Consider the following 13,364-nt stretch of genomic DNA (forward strand, 5'->3'; position numbering starts at 1 on the left):
TTCAAAGGATCTACTTAGATACAGTGGCCGTTTTTCTGCCTTTACTTTCTCCTTTAAGTTTACAATCTCTACATTTTCTCTTCTAGCTCTAATTTTTTCAGCCAAGAGTGATCACATTAGTAGGCAAAATCCTATCTGAACAGCATCTACATCAAATAGGCTTAAACCACGCATTGGCCTATCAAAACATCATACACAACGTCTCAATAGACATAAACCAATTCATGACAGAGAACCTAAAATATTAATTAATCTCTGGTTCCTACATTTATATTGTAAGCATATCCTTCTGTACATATCTGTCTCGTCGCAATAAACTCCAACTATTAAACCCTATTATACAAGCAACATAAAGCTGTTCACTTCAGTAGTGAATGAGTAAAAGGAGATCTCGCGACTAACTATATTCCACTTAACTTCAGTAGTGTACCTCATGTTCAGAAACAAGGTATAAGTGCGGCGTTGAAAACTTATTCTTCCTAGGAAACCAAACATTTTAAAGACGAGAAGATGATTTTGAAGACTTGGGCTCTTTACTATAGTTATACACGCCGATGCCTCGTTTTCTTCCAAGTCTGCCAGCATCAACATACTGCACAAGTAGAGGGCAAGGTGCATATTTATTGTCCCCAAGGCCAGCATGAAGAACTTTCATTATAGACAAGCATACATCCAACCCAATGAAGTCTGCAAGCTCTAAAGGGCCCATTGGATGGTTAGTACCCAACTTCATTCCTGTGTCGATATCCTCTTTGGTTGCAACATTAGTGTATAAAGTATAAAATGCTTCATTTATCATAGGCATAAGGATTCTGTTGACTATGAAGCCTGAGTAATCCTGAGAAGTTATTACTGTTTTGCCAAGCCTGCAATACATATTGAACCAGCATAAATATAAAGAACAATAGGAACTGTGGCTAGCTTCCTTGAACAACAAGAATAAAGCAAAAGAATCTAAAAGAACCAGGGAAGAGAAGAAAAAGAGTGTATCAGGTTAAAGGTAAGTAAGCATAAAGGAATTAATGTGATGCATTGTAAAGAAGTTAGAAAAACATATATATATGGATTACATTCTAGGGCTACTTATATTTTCGGTTCTGAAAAAATACTCATATTTTAAGTTCAATTTCTACTAAACCTTAGTTAGGCCCTCCCACTCATAACGCGCTTCTAAAATTGGCCCGTCGCTTGTTTTTCACTGGTTGGATACATAGAAATACATGAAAGTATTGAAAATCTACTGGTGTTATCCGAGTGATAAGCATTTTGGTCATTAATCTGACCTATGACTTTCCCAGTTACACGCATAGGACAACCAACCAAAAAAGGTGCCACATAACAAGGGTCAGTGACCAATTCTAGAAATATGGAATGAGATTGGCCCAAAATCATATTTAACCCCTACATTATAAACTTGATAGAACGTATTAAACATAATTGAAAGATTCAAAAGGTAAAAGAGTGATGCATTTCGGATCTGCTAAACATATGAAACCAATGAGATACAATAGAATAAGATATTCCATTTTGTTTTTGTCTATTCTAATGCAAATCATTAGATGTTTCTTCTTTATCATATGCCTATTTTCATGAAAATAGTAGTAACCTACATACATAAACATTGTGGGTGGATGGAAACATAGCAGCCACATACCTGAGTGAGAGTGCTTTTGTAGCAGCAAATGTTTCATCAGAAGTATCAGCACCTCGCACAATCTCAATCAATTTCATAACTGGTGGAGGATTCATAAAATGCATTCCTATCACCTAACACAAAACCCAAAGAACAACACAACACAACATAAATACCTAATGATATGCACATATCAAAAAGAAGAAGAAGAAGAAGAAGGAATTACCTGCTGTGGCCTTGTGGTTGATGATGCTAAACGAGTGATGGAGATGGAACTGGTATTAGAAGCCAAAATTGCAGAACTCTTAGCAATCTTATCTAATTGAAGAAACAAAGATTTCTTAACCTCTTCAGATTCTACAATAGCTTCAATAATGAAATCAGCGTGAGAGAGATCGTTTAAATCAGTAGTAAAACGCAGTCGTTTCAGAGCTTCAGAAGCTGTAGCCTGAGAGAGATGGGATTTGGAAACGAGACGGTTGATGGAAGAAGAGATGGAAGAGGAAGCGGTTGAAAGAGCTTGAGAGTCGACATCTAGAAGACAAACATCGATTCCCTGCAGGGCGGTGAGTTGGGCTATTCCTGATCCCATCTGACCACCGCCTATCACACCGATCATCTTCACAGTCGACATTGATGATGAGTTTGTTCTGTTTCTTTACTTTTCAGTTAGGTTCTTTGTCTATATTGTCTTTTTTAAATAATTGATAAAATGCATGTAGTATTTCTTAGCTGATGTTTATGGATGCGGACTGACGTGGATTCCCATCACCCAAACCAAATCAAACCAATCTATTAAATACTCCACCGGTTTATTTACGAGTATATCTAACTCTATCCGTGACTATCCGTATATGTTTTGGTATGAATATTGGATTTCAGTTTATGAATCCGTAGATATGTTTACCCAACTCCTTTAAGAATAGGAATGATAATTCTACTCAGGTATTCTTCGCAAATGAAATCCGCAATCAGAAATATAAAAATATATAAAATAGATATGAAAAATAATTGCAATTTATTTATCCACCCTTATAAAATAGATATGTAATTTTTTAAATGTCTCTATATTTATCCACCCTTATAAAATAGATATGTAATTTTTTTTTAAAAAAACGTATTTTGGAAATGCATATTCGAAGACATTTTTTTTTAGAAAAATTGTGACTTCGGAGATGCACTTCCGAAAACACCATTTTTTTGGGAAAGGAGTGTCATCGGAGATATATATCCAAAATATTTCAATTTTTTAAATTTTTGGAATATGCATATTCGAAAAAACTCAATATTATTAAAAAATTAAAATCAAGGTAAATTGTATTAATAGAATAATTAATTATATTAATTAAAATATATTATTAAACATATATCATTATAATCAAGATATAATAATTATATTTGCCTAATAAATATTTAAATCAACACCTTATTTTTATATATAATAATAATAATAAAGATATTTATTTACTATTTTTTTTATACATAAAAAAATCATCATAAACTAATTTTCAAAAAAAAATTTATAGTTAAAAAAATTGATTTTATAAACAAAATTTCCAAAACAATTTTAAAGTCAAAAATTATTTTACTAATTTATATAAATGAGAAATATTTTTTTTTGGAGCAAATAAAGAATATATATTCCAAAAAAACAGTTGATTACAAGCTGATCCTTAGATCCAAGTCTCAAGGTGACAAAAGAAACAACAAGAGAATTACTTAAAGATTATTACAATAGGCCCACAACTTATTGTCCATCTTAGCACGCTCAAGCACCATATCCTTAATCTCAAGGAAGTCCAACTCTTGCCCATTGTTCAACTGAAACACCTTCTTATTCCTCAAGATCTAGATGTGATATAATGTTTCAGTAACGCAAATCTTCAGCAACTTTGCACGTTGGCTTTTGCCTCTAGCATTGTTACAAAACCACTGTAACTCAGTGTTCCAGCCACACGGAGTGTGCTCCACATGCATCCAATCCAGCAAGCTTTTCTAAATCCTACTAGTTACCCTACACGCAAAAAATATATGATCACAGGATTCAGGATCACCACAGTAAATGCACTTGTCATCATTCACTATGCAAAATCTGCTTAGCCTATCTTTTGTAGGTAATCGCGAGACGAAAATGCTTAGAGGCAAGGAGATTGCTTTGGTGAAGGTGGTATGTTCGGGAGCTACCGGTGAGAGTTTGACGTGGGAGTTGGAGAGCAAGATGCGCTAGTCGTATCCTGAGATGTTGGCTTGAGGTAATTTTCGAGGACGAAAATATTCTAAGGGGGGGAGAGTTGTAACAACCGTATTTATTATTTCGTATTTTATTTTATTATTTGTGAATTATGTGGATTAAGTGTATTTATATGTGCTTATGTGGCTTTATGTTATTTATTGAGTTTTACTAGTAAATGACATAAGTTGGTGATTAGACTAGTTATTGGGTCTATGATAGGATTAGCATTAGAGAGGTGTTAATTATGGCCCATTAGCAATTAAAAGACAGTTGAAGCTTCACCTATGAGGATTGAAGACAGGAAGTTGAAACAATTGCGCGGCAAAGAGATAGCATTGGTCAGAGTAGCTTGGGGATGACCAGCAGGTGGAAATGTTACGTGGGAATTGGAGAGTCAGATGAAGGATTCCTATCCGGAACTCTTTGCCTAAGGTATGTTTTCGAGGACAAAAACTCTTTTAGTGGGGGAGAGTTGTAACATCCGTAATTTCATAAATTAATTTAATTGAATTTTTAATTTAATTATTTGGATTTACTAACTTATTCGGTGATTAAATCAAAATTGGAAGAATTATGGGGACGAGTGTTATTGGGCTTGTGGTGCAGTTAGCACAAAAGGGGTGTTAAGTGATATAGGCCCTACTAACTATTAATTCATTTTCATAAAAGAAAAGAGATTTGTGAAAAATAAATAGAAAGCCAAAAAGAGGAGAAGAAGAGGAAGAGTAATTGGGAGAAAACAGAGAACATGAAAGTGCGAAAGAGCAAGGAAGAGGAAGAATCACGATCAAACTTCGAGGTAAGGGGGGACTCTTCCGATTAACCTCTATTGTCGGGTTGTAGATGATAGGATTGATATTGTATGCTATTGATTTGATAGAGAAATAGATTCTAGGTTGGGGTTTTGAACATTTAGGTCCAATTTGATAGATTATGTGTAAATACATGTTTGTGATGATTGATGATGTTGGATGTGTTGTTTGATCGATGATATAACATGTATTACCTGTAAATTGGCTCTGTTTTTCGTGTACAATTGTGATGGTTCGATTGGGTGGTGTTTGGGAAGCTTATGTTGCTGTAAAAACTGGTTTTTGGGGTTGCAGGTACGAGGTAATCGGTTACCGGGAGTAGGGTAATCGGTTACCACTGTTTGAAAATGTATTTGTTGCTGTCTGGGAGGCAGTAACCGGTTACTGAAAGGGAGGTAATCGGTTACCCCTATTAAAAACAGAATTCTGGTTTACGTGAGATGCAGTAACCGGTTACTGACATTTGGGTAATCGGTTACCGCTGTATGTTTTTAAAAAATAATTGTTTTTATAAAACTCATATCTTTTGAACCGTAAATCTGTTTTGGGTGCCGTTTTGGACGTCGAATCAATAATTTTATTTTCTAACTATTAAAATACATCAAAGAGCAGTAGCTCACTGTATTTTATAAACACGGTATTTTTCAAAATGATGAATTGTGATGGATGTGTTGTATGTGGTATGGGATGATGTAAATTCCCTGTTGTTGTGTTGGTTTGTTATACCTGGTACACGATTGTGAAAGGTGTTATTGTCGTTTGCACTGTGTGATGAAATGAATTATGATAATGTTGTTCATATGATTGAAGTGGTGATTAGCATGTGATAGATGATGCATGCATTTCTTAATCATATGGTGGCTGTATTCCGATGGAGATAGATCAACGGTAACTAATTCCCATTGTGTGGAATTAGCGATGGAGGCAGCCGTATCCTTGATGATGGTGGATCGGTGAGATGGGTGAATCCCATGATTGATACCACATGCATATAGTTGCATTGCATTAGGTGTATGAATCATTATAACATGAATGGAAGTGGTCCAATGTTATAATGTTGTGTGTTTGATTAATGGTTATAATTGGTGGATGTGTATATAATCTGAATTATTTACTATTGGGTGAATATTATACTGTTGATGTTTCATCGTTTATGAACTGATAACATTGTTTAATTGTGAATGAGACTCACCCTTACTGTAGTTATTTTTCAGATTAAAGTGTAGCGGCTTGCGATTGGTGAGGATAATGTTAGAACATGAAATGTTCTGATCAATATTCTTAGTTTTGATGATAACATTATATATGAATTTTGTATAAGACAATGTGGTACTCTAATTATTCACGTTTTCCATTTCAGGAAAAGTCTAAAAGAGTATGCACAAAATCAACATTCAGAAGCTCTGACCCAGAAGATCTGGATGGCTTCATCAGAACATGGTCTGGAAGACATCAGAAGATGGTCTTAAGAAAATTAGAACATGATCTGGAAAGCATCAAAAGATGTCAGTCAGAAGCAAGGCTCTGAAGTTCTGAAGGTATCACGCTCCAAAGCACTTCCAAAGCCTGATGCTTGAAGTTGCATCTGCACCAACGCAGAAGACTCTGATATTCAAATGTTATTCTAATAGTCTGAGTCCAGAAGCAAGTACAAGATGAAAAGGCTACAACGTCAAATCTGTCTGACTGACAAAAGGAATGTTAGAAGCTACAAAAGGCAAAGTCAGCAAAAGCAGTTGAAGCATGGCTCGAGGTAGTTGACAAAAGAGTGAAACATTAAATTCAGAAGTGTACTATTCATGCAAAGCATTAAATTCTCTCAACGGTCACATTTTCTCACTGCATATATAAAGAAGTTCTGATGCTGAAGCAGCTAACAACACTCTCGCTCTAAGTACCAAAATGCTGCCAACATGTTATCACACAAAAACAGCAAGAAACTTCATCTTCAATCTCACAACATTGTAATATCTTAGTGAGTGTTAGAACTTAAACTTAAGAGAAATATCACTTGGTGATTATAGCTTATTTAGAAGCAATTTAAACTCTTGTAATATTTGTTTACATCTTTGTAAAAGGATTTTTCTAGAGTGATCAAGTTGTGATCTGTATACTCTAGAAGACTTAGAAGTTGTCTAAGTGGAGAACCATTGTAATCAAGATTGATTAGTGGATTAAATCCTCAGTTGAGGTAAATCATTCTGTCAAGGGTGGACTGAAGTAGTTTGGTTAACAACGAACTAGGATAAAAATAACTGTGTGATTATTTTTTATCTACCACTTTTAGAAGAAACCCTTATTCACTCCCCCCTTTGTAAGTGTTTTTCACTCCTTCAATTGGAATCAGAGCGCCGGTTCTAGGTGCAAACACTTAACCGTGTTAGAGAAAAGATTCAGGGAGAAAAACACAAAATGGTTGATCCAACAACTCCAACTCCTACTGAGCAGAACAACAATGGTAACAATGGAAGTAGTAGTTTTAATGGATTCAATAGACCACCAGTCTTTGATGGTGAGAACTTTGAATATTGGAAAGATAGACTTGAAAGTTACTTTCTATGCCAAGATGGTGATTTATGGGATATAGTGTTGGATGGTTACAAACATCCAGTATCTACTCAAGGAGTCAAGCTCACTAGATAGACTATGAGTGATGATCAAAAGAAAGAGTACAAAAATCACCACAAAGCAAGAAATATATTTTTAAATTCCATTTCACATGTTGAGTATGAGAAGATCACAAACAGAGAAACTGCTCATGACATCTTTGAATCTCTGAAGATGACTCATGAAGGAAATGCACAAGTCAAAGAGACAAAAGCTCTGGCTCTAATCCAAAAGTATGAAGCTTTTAGAATGGAAGATGATGAAAACATTGAAGCAATGTTCTCCAGATTCCAGACTCTAACTGCTAGATTGAGAGTTCTTGACAAGGAATACACAAAAGCTGATCATGTTAAAAAGATAATCAGAAGTCTTCCCAGAAGATGGGGACCAATGGTTACAGCATTCAAGAATGCAAAGAATCTGAATGAAGTATCTCTTGAGGAACTTATAAGTGCACTGAGGAGTCATGAGATTGAGATAGATGCAAATGAGCCTCAGAAGAACGGTAAGTCTATTGCTTTAAAATTTAAAAATAAACACTGTGCTAACGCTTTTTAGGAAGAAGAAGAAGAATCTGACCAGTCAGAGTCAGAAGAAGAAGATGAATTGTCTCTCTTATCCAAAAGAATGAATCAACTCTGGAAGAGCAAGCAGAGAAGATTCAAGAACTTCAAGAGACCTGAAAAGGGAGAATCTTCTGAACACAGAAGATCTGGCAAGAAGAAGGTAGTGTGCTATGAATGCAAAGAACCTGGACACTACAAGAATGAATGTCCTAAGCTTCAGAGGGAAAAGCCTAGAAAGAAGTTTGAAAAGAAGAAAGGCATGATGGCTACATGGGACGACTCTGATTCATCTGATCAAGAGTCAGACTCTGAAGATGAGCAAGCCAACATAGAACTCATGGCAACAGTTGATGTTGAAGAAGAATCTACTTCTGATTTAGACTCTGATGAGGTATTTTCTGAACTCACTAGAGAAGATTTAGTTTCCAGCTTATCAGAACTTCTGGAAGTCAAGAGTCAACTTAGTATCAAATACAAAAAGCTCAAAAAGTTTTTTGCATCTGAAACTAAGAGACTTGAGATAGAAAACTCTGAACTAAAAGAAAAAATTTTAAAATTAACTAAAGATGTTGAAACATCTTCAAGTTCAGAAAAGTCTATTCCAAGCACTAACAATATTCTGAAAGAATATGACTTGAACTTTAGAAATTTCTTATCTATAGGTATAGGCAGAAGTCATCTAGCCTTTATGATTTATGGTGTTAGTGGAAACAAAAGGATAGGTATAGGCTTTGAGGGAGAAACCCCATATAAACTTGAACCTGTTGATGAAATGATCATTAAATACAAACCTCTGTACGAACAGTTCAAGTATGGTCACTCTCATGATATCAAACACACATCTCACAATAAAAGTTTCCATATCACACACACAAAGAAATATGCTGTTGCACATTCTGGAAAATCTTATGTAAATCTCAGTTCAATCAGAACGTGAGAAGGACTAACGCCAAAGGACCCAAAAGAATGTGGGTACCTAAGGATAAGATAATTCCTGTTGCAAATCTCCTTCACAGTGCAAAAGACAAACATGTCATGGTACCTGGACTTTGGCTGCTCACGTCACATGACGGGAAGAAGGTCTATGTTCCAAAGTCTGGAACTTAAATATGCTGGAGAAGTAAAGTTTGGTGGGAATCAGAAAGGCAAAATCATAGGCTCAGGAACCATATGTAATTGTAATTCTCCCTCTATAACTAATATTCTTTTAGTAGATGGATTAGCTCATAACTTATTATTCATAAGTCAATTAAGTGACAATGGTTATGAAATAATATTTAATCAAAAGTCTTGTAAAGCTATTAGTCAGAAGGATGGCTCAATCCTATTTACAGGCAAGAGAAAAACAACATTTATAAGATTGATCTTTCAGATCTTAAGAACCAACAGGTTACTTGCCTTCCGTCTATTAACGAAGAGCAGTGGGTCTGGCACAAAAGATTGGGTCATGCTAGTTTGAGAAAGATCTCTCAGATTAACAAACTCAATCTGGTCAGAGGACTTCCTAATCTGAAATATAAATCAGATGCTCTTTGTGAAGCATGTCAGAAAGGGAAGTTTTCAAAACCTGCCTTTAAGTCTAAAAATGTTGTCTCTTCCTCTAGGCCTTTAGAACTTCTGCACATTGATCTTTTTGGCCCAGTCAAAACAGCATCAATCAGAGGCAAGAAATATGGATTGGTCATTGTAGATGACTATAGCAGATGGACTTGGGTAAAGTTCTTAAAACACAAGGATGAATCACATTCTGTGTTCTATGACTTCTGTAATCAGATTCAATCTGAAAAGGAATTTTAATTTCATAAAAGTCAGAAGTGATCATGGTGGTGAATTTGAGAACAGATTCTTTGAAATTTATTTCAAAGAAAATGGTATTGCCCATGATTTCTCTTGTCCTAGAACTCCACAACAAAATGGAGTTGTATAACGAAAGAATAGGACTCTACAAGAAATGGCCAGAACCATGATCAATGAGACTAACATGGCTAAGCATTTCTGGGCAGAAGCAATTAACACTGCTTGTTATATTCAAAATAGAATCTACATAAGGCCTATTCTAAATAAGACTCCTTATGAATTGTGGAAGAACAGAAAGCCCAACATTTCATATTTTCATCCATTTGGATGTATCTGTTATATTCTGAATACTAAAGATCATCTGAACAAGTTTGATTCCAAAGCTCAAAAGTGTTTTCTTCTTGGATATTCTGAACGCTCTAAAGGCTACAGAGTATACAGTACTGAAACTCTGATAGTTGAGGAATCAATCAATATCAGATTTGATGATAAGCTTGGCATTGAAAAGCAAAAGCAGTTTGAGAATTTTGCAGATATAAACATCTCTAACTCAGATCATGAAGAACCCAAGGGAAAGGATGTATCAGAAGATCAAGTTGCAGTGTCTTTAGAGAATATTAGAATGTTTGAAGAGCCAACACTCAGAAGATTTTATAGAATCAATTTTGCACATCTAGAAGATGTTATAATTGGAAAGAAAGATGATCCCATCAGAACAAGAGCATTCCTAAAGAACAATGCAGAATGTCAATTTGGTTTGATGTCTTTGATTGGACCAACTTCTGTTGATCAAGCTCTGGAAGATGCTGACTGGATAATTGCTATGCAAGAAGAGTTAAATCAGTTTACAAGGAATGATGTTTGGGATCTGGTTCTAAGACCTAAAGGATTCAATATCATTGGAACAAAATGGGTCTTCAGAAACAAGCTGAGTGAGAAAGGTGAAGTCATCAGAAACAAAGCCAGACTGGTTGCTCAAGGCTATAGTCAGCAAGAAGGTATTGACTATATTGAAACCTTTGCACCAGTGGCCAGGTTAGAATCTATTAGATTATTAATTTCTTTTGCCACTCAGAATAACATCACTTTGTATCAGATGGATGTTAAGAGTGCCTTTTTACATGGTTATATAGATGAAGAAGTTTATGTTCACCAACCACCTGGTTTTGAAGACTCTAAGTCTCCAGAACATGTTTTCAAATTAAAGAAATCATTATAGGTCTGAAGCAAGCTCCTAGAGCTTGGTATGAAAAATTAAGTTCTTTCCTGTTGGTGACAAACACAATGCTTTTGCTCTTCTTTTCAACAGGCTCACAGAAGCTTGACTCAAAGGTTTGGAGAGAACCAAGTAGTTCGTCCAGCTTCATGTTGCTGATGTATTGAGCTTCCTCTATAGCAGTTACCTTCATATCAAATCTCTTAGGCAGTGATCTGAGGATCTTCCTTACCAGTTTTTCTTCAGTCATTTTCTCACCTAAGGCTGCAGAGTTGTTTGAAATCTCGCGGACATTCATGTAAAACTCATAAATGGTTTCATCCTCTTTCATCTTGATATTTTCAAACTTAGTGGTAAGTATTTGAAGTCTCGACATCTTTACCTTGGACGTGCCTTCATGTGCTGTTTTGAGAATATCTCAAGCTTCTTTAGCCAGCTCACAGTGTTCTACAAGTCTGAAGATGTTTTTGTCAATACCATTGAACAGTGCACTTAGGGCCTTTGAATTGCCCAATGCCAACTCTTCTTCAGATTTGCTCCATTGAGTTTCAGGAATTAGAACAGTGGTTCCATCTTCCATAATTTTCTCAGGATGTTTCCATACACTTTCAACAGCTATCCAGGCCTTGCTGTCCACTGACTTAATGACTGCTACCATACGAGGTTTCTAGTAGTCACAGTTAGAGCCATCCAGGATAGGTGGTATGTTTCCAAACACTAACAGCTCCTTCTCCATAGTACCAGAATTTTGTTATCCCTAGATCTCACCCCAAATGTAAACAGGCAGGGTGCCTGCTCTGATGCCAATTGAAAATTCTAGTAACACATGCTCGATGTCAAACTGGATGTCATGACATCCATAATTACGCAGCACAGACAGTAATAACAAAACAACATAAAACAGTAAAGAACACACAGAGTTGTTTACCCAGTTCGGTTCAAACAACCTACTCTGGGGGCTACCAAGCCAGGGATGAAGTCCACTATCAGTAGTATCAATTCAAAGCTAAACTCCCCCGTTTACAACTTCTCACTTAATCACTACCCAATGACCCTTCTACCTAGGTTCTACCTAGATATGGAATATCTCCATTCCCTCCCCCTCAATCACAGCAGTGATTACACATACACAATAAACAATCACAGATAAAAGACACACTTCAAAAACACACCTTGATCTGCTTAAAAGCTTCAATCAAGAGACACACACTCGTGCTTAAAAGCTTAGAGTGACACAACAAAAACATAAACTAATTCCAACGCAATCATCAAATATAATAGCGTGGATCCCAAGAGACAGTTACAAAACATCAGTTCTTTACAATACACAATCTTCTGTCTGCGTTCCAATTAGGATTGCAGGTCTTTTTATATGCAGTCTTGGGCCTTGGGCTTTTGAAAAAACACATTAGGGTTAACAAAGTTAACCTAATTCACACGCCAACTGTCTGTTACACAATATGCTGTCAGTAGGATCTTCTGAACGAAATTTGCAGCACTCAATAAAAAGTTTCCTAAACAAATAAGAGTGATAAATCAGGAAACACAATCAATAAACACTAACAGCTCCTACTGTCACACATGGATGTCATGACATCGATCATGACATTCACTACTGTAATACGGTGGGAGAACTGACTTCTTGAAATGTGCGGATAGCAAGAGTCGCCACCGACTTTTATTTTATCCAATTTGAAATGTGCGGATAGCAAGAGTCGACACCGACTTTTATTATATCCATAACTTGGAAAGTGATTTTGAACGTCTGAGGTCCAATAGTTATGGGAAGATCTACTTCTCCAAAAAATGACTTCCTCGATCCATCGAATGCTTTGACGATGACGTGACTGTCCCTTAGCGGTAATCTTTGAAGGATAATCTTGACAATGTTAATTTGGGCATGACGTTGAGAGAGGATCCATTGTCTATTAGGACTCCTGTGAGTGTATCATTCATGCAGCCAACTGAGATGTGAAGTGGAAGGTTATGGTCCACTCCTTCTTCAGGAAGATCTTCGTCACAGAAACTTAGATTAGTTCTTGTGGAGATGTTGGCAACGATGTTGTTGAATTGTCCCACAGTAACACCAGGTTCTACGAAAGCTTGTTCCAAAACTTTCTGTAGAGCTTCCCTATGAGCCTCAGAACTCAATAGTAGGGAGAGAACAGATATCCTAGACGGAGTATGTAGCAGTTGATTTACAATGTTGTATTCACTCCTCTGGATTAATTTCAAGAATTCATCATTTTCTTTCGCTTAAACAACATTGGTCGGATGATTGTCTTGCTTATGTGGTGCTTCTTCCGAAGGTTTCTCCATATTTTCTGTTGTTTTGTTGAAGACTCGTCCACTTGTAGTGACTCGACTAACATCAGCAATGTTGACAACAGACGGTAATGGTATTTCCTTACCATTTTCAATGAATGTAGCATTGTACTTGTATGGTATAGCCTTGCTGGACTCATACGGTACAGGACCTGGTAAGTAGATGACTAACGGA

At 36.1% G+C, this 13,364-nt stretch overlaps 1 protein-coding gene across 1 annotated transcript; it reads right to left on the reverse strand.

Annotated features, from left to right (window-relative positions):
* Positions 1–225: 225 nt before the first annotated feature.
* Positions 226–2,503, reverse strand: LOC131620356 (uncharacterized). Its single transcript, XM_058891410.1, has 3 exons — positions 1,860–2,503; positions 1,655–1,767; positions 226–866 (listed from the first exon to the last, which is right to left on the reverse strand). Exons 1-3 carry the CDS (start codon positions 2,265–2,267, stop codon positions 497–499), a joined length of 891 nt encoding a protein of 296 aa, XP_058747393.1. The 5' UTR covers positions 2,268–2,503; the 3' UTR covers positions 226–496.
* Between the last annotated feature and the right edge of the window lie 10,861 nt (positions 2,504–13,364).

This window comes from Vicia villosa, linkage group LG7, assembly GCF_029867415.1.
Source record: "Vicia villosa cultivar HV-30 ecotype Madison, WI linkage group LG7, Vvil1.0, whole genome shotgun sequence".
NCBI lineage: Eukaryota > Viridiplantae > Streptophyta > Magnoliopsida > Fabales > Fabaceae > Vicia > Vicia villosa.